General features: G+C 50.4%; 1 protein-coding gene across 1 annotated transcript; it reads right to left on the minus strand.

The window, feature by feature from the left end:
• Positions 1-712: 712 nt before the first annotated feature.
• Positions 713-1,645, minus strand: LOC119530956 (olfactory receptor 13A1-like). Its single transcript, XM_037831610.1, has one exon. The coding sequence runs from the start codon at positions 1,643-1,645 to the stop codon at positions 713-715; it is 933 nt and encodes a 310-aa protein (XP_037687538.1).
• Between the last annotated feature and the right edge of the window lie 258 nt (positions 1,646-1,903).

Raw genomic sequence — 1,903 nt, forward strand, 5'->3', positions numbered from 1 at the left:
ATCCATAAAATAAATGTTGGAGAAGCTTTTGTCCAAGAAAATCTCTTTCCTGTGACAATGACAAAGTGTCTTGGTTAAAGATTGATGGTGCCTGCTTTTTGAAAACTAAATTATATGAAAATAGACCTCTTTTCTGCAGGTCAGTGAAATGGAAAGCTGCCTAATGCCATTATCCCTCCTCTCCCTGGTGCCACAGATGTGGTGAGGAGCAAGGAATTTTGTCTCTCCCCAAACTCATGCTGGGAGGAGATGGGTCAGAGAATCAGGGTCAATGTGAGGTTCTCAAAATCAGGATATTGAGAGATTCCATGAAACATGCACCAAGCAGTGAGCCGAAAGGGCCTCACTCCAGAACATGAGACCCTTCTTTGAAAGAGGGAGTGGCCAGTGGTGACCGAACGTGAAGGCCACAGTCTTGTTCCTGGTGTGCATGTGTCAGTGAAAACATCAGTAGGTTCTGGAGTTGGGATGCATACCTCCTGGACACTTGCTTTCCTCATGTTTCCCCCTCACTTCCTGCTCCCCTGAAGCCTGAGAGTATCCAAAGTTAGATCTTTGGAAAGTTTAAATTTCCTCAATAAAGATTGTCCAGATCCCATTGGCAGAGGACACTTTATAAATCTATCACATGAAATACCTTCCATCCTTTAGATACCCAAAGTCTGGTTTTTGAAATTATATTAATTTCAAAATTACACTTGACCATTTCCTTTCATTTACTGAATGTGGGAAGCACCCTCCTGAGGGCCACTTTTACGTCCTTGTTGTGTAGAGTGTAGATGAGTGGGTTCAGGGTGGGGCTGACTGCCGTGTACATTATGGCGACCACTTTGCCATTTTCCGTGGAGGAGTCAGACCCTGGGAGGAAGCAGGTGTAGATGAGAGTGGAGTAGCACAGGCAGACCACCAGGAGGTGGGAGGGGCAGGTGGAGAAGGCCCTGCGCTTGCCCTCAGCCGAGCGGATGCGCAGGATGCTGGCGATGATGAAGGCGTAGGACAGCATGGTGAGCAGGAAGTTGACCACCCCAAAGTAAACGTCTGCAATGACAACCATGATGTTGTTCAGGTATGTTGAACTACAGGCAAGCAACATCAGTGTGGGGACTTCACACAGGAAGTGATGGATCTGTTTAGGCCCACAGAATGTTAGTTGAGCCATGAGGCCAATTTGGACAGAGGAGTCGACCCCACTGACTGCCCACACAGTGCCTGCCAGCAGGGCACAGAGGGGCCTGCTCATTAGTGTGTGATAGTGCAAGGGCTGAAAGATGGCCACATAGTGGTCGTACGCCATGACTGTGAGCAGCAGTAGTTCAGCCCCCAGGATCCATGTCAGGAAGAAGAGCTGGCTCATGCAGCCTCCATAGGAGATGGTGCTGCCCTGACCCACCAGGTTTTCCAGCAACTTGGGGAGAATTGTGGATGTGCAGATGATGTCTAAGATGGCCAGGTTGGTGAGAAAGAAATGCATTGGGTTGTGGAGCCCCGGGTTCAGGCAGATGGCCATGACAATGAGGCCATTCCCTATAAGAGCAGTCAGGTAAAGGAGGAGGAAGAGAGCACTGAAGACACCCTGCAGCCAGGGGTTTTCTGAGAGTCCCTGCAGGACAAACTCCACCATGACTGTGTGGTTGGTTACTGCCATTGGGTGGGTGAGGATCTCCGGGGGGTCCTGGGAAGCAGATGGCACCTAGCAGAGGAAAGCATAAGGCCAGGTGGGTGATGTGTCCTCTCTGCACTCAGGTCCTGCTAAGACTCTCAGGGATGTGTGTGATGGAGCCTCTGCCCTGGAAGCACTTGTAATGTGGGTCCCTCCACTAAGGGAGATGATCCAAGGGTTAACTCTCCACTCTGGACCCCTCCAATCCCCAGAACCCCTCCCAGTACTCAGCACCACCCTGCC

This window comes from Choloepus didactylus, chromosome 4 (assembly GCF_015220235.1).
Source record: "Choloepus didactylus isolate mChoDid1 chromosome 4, mChoDid1.pri, whole genome shotgun sequence".
Lineage (NCBI taxonomy): Eukaryota > Metazoa > Chordata > Mammalia > Pilosa > Megalonychidae > Choloepus > Choloepus didactylus.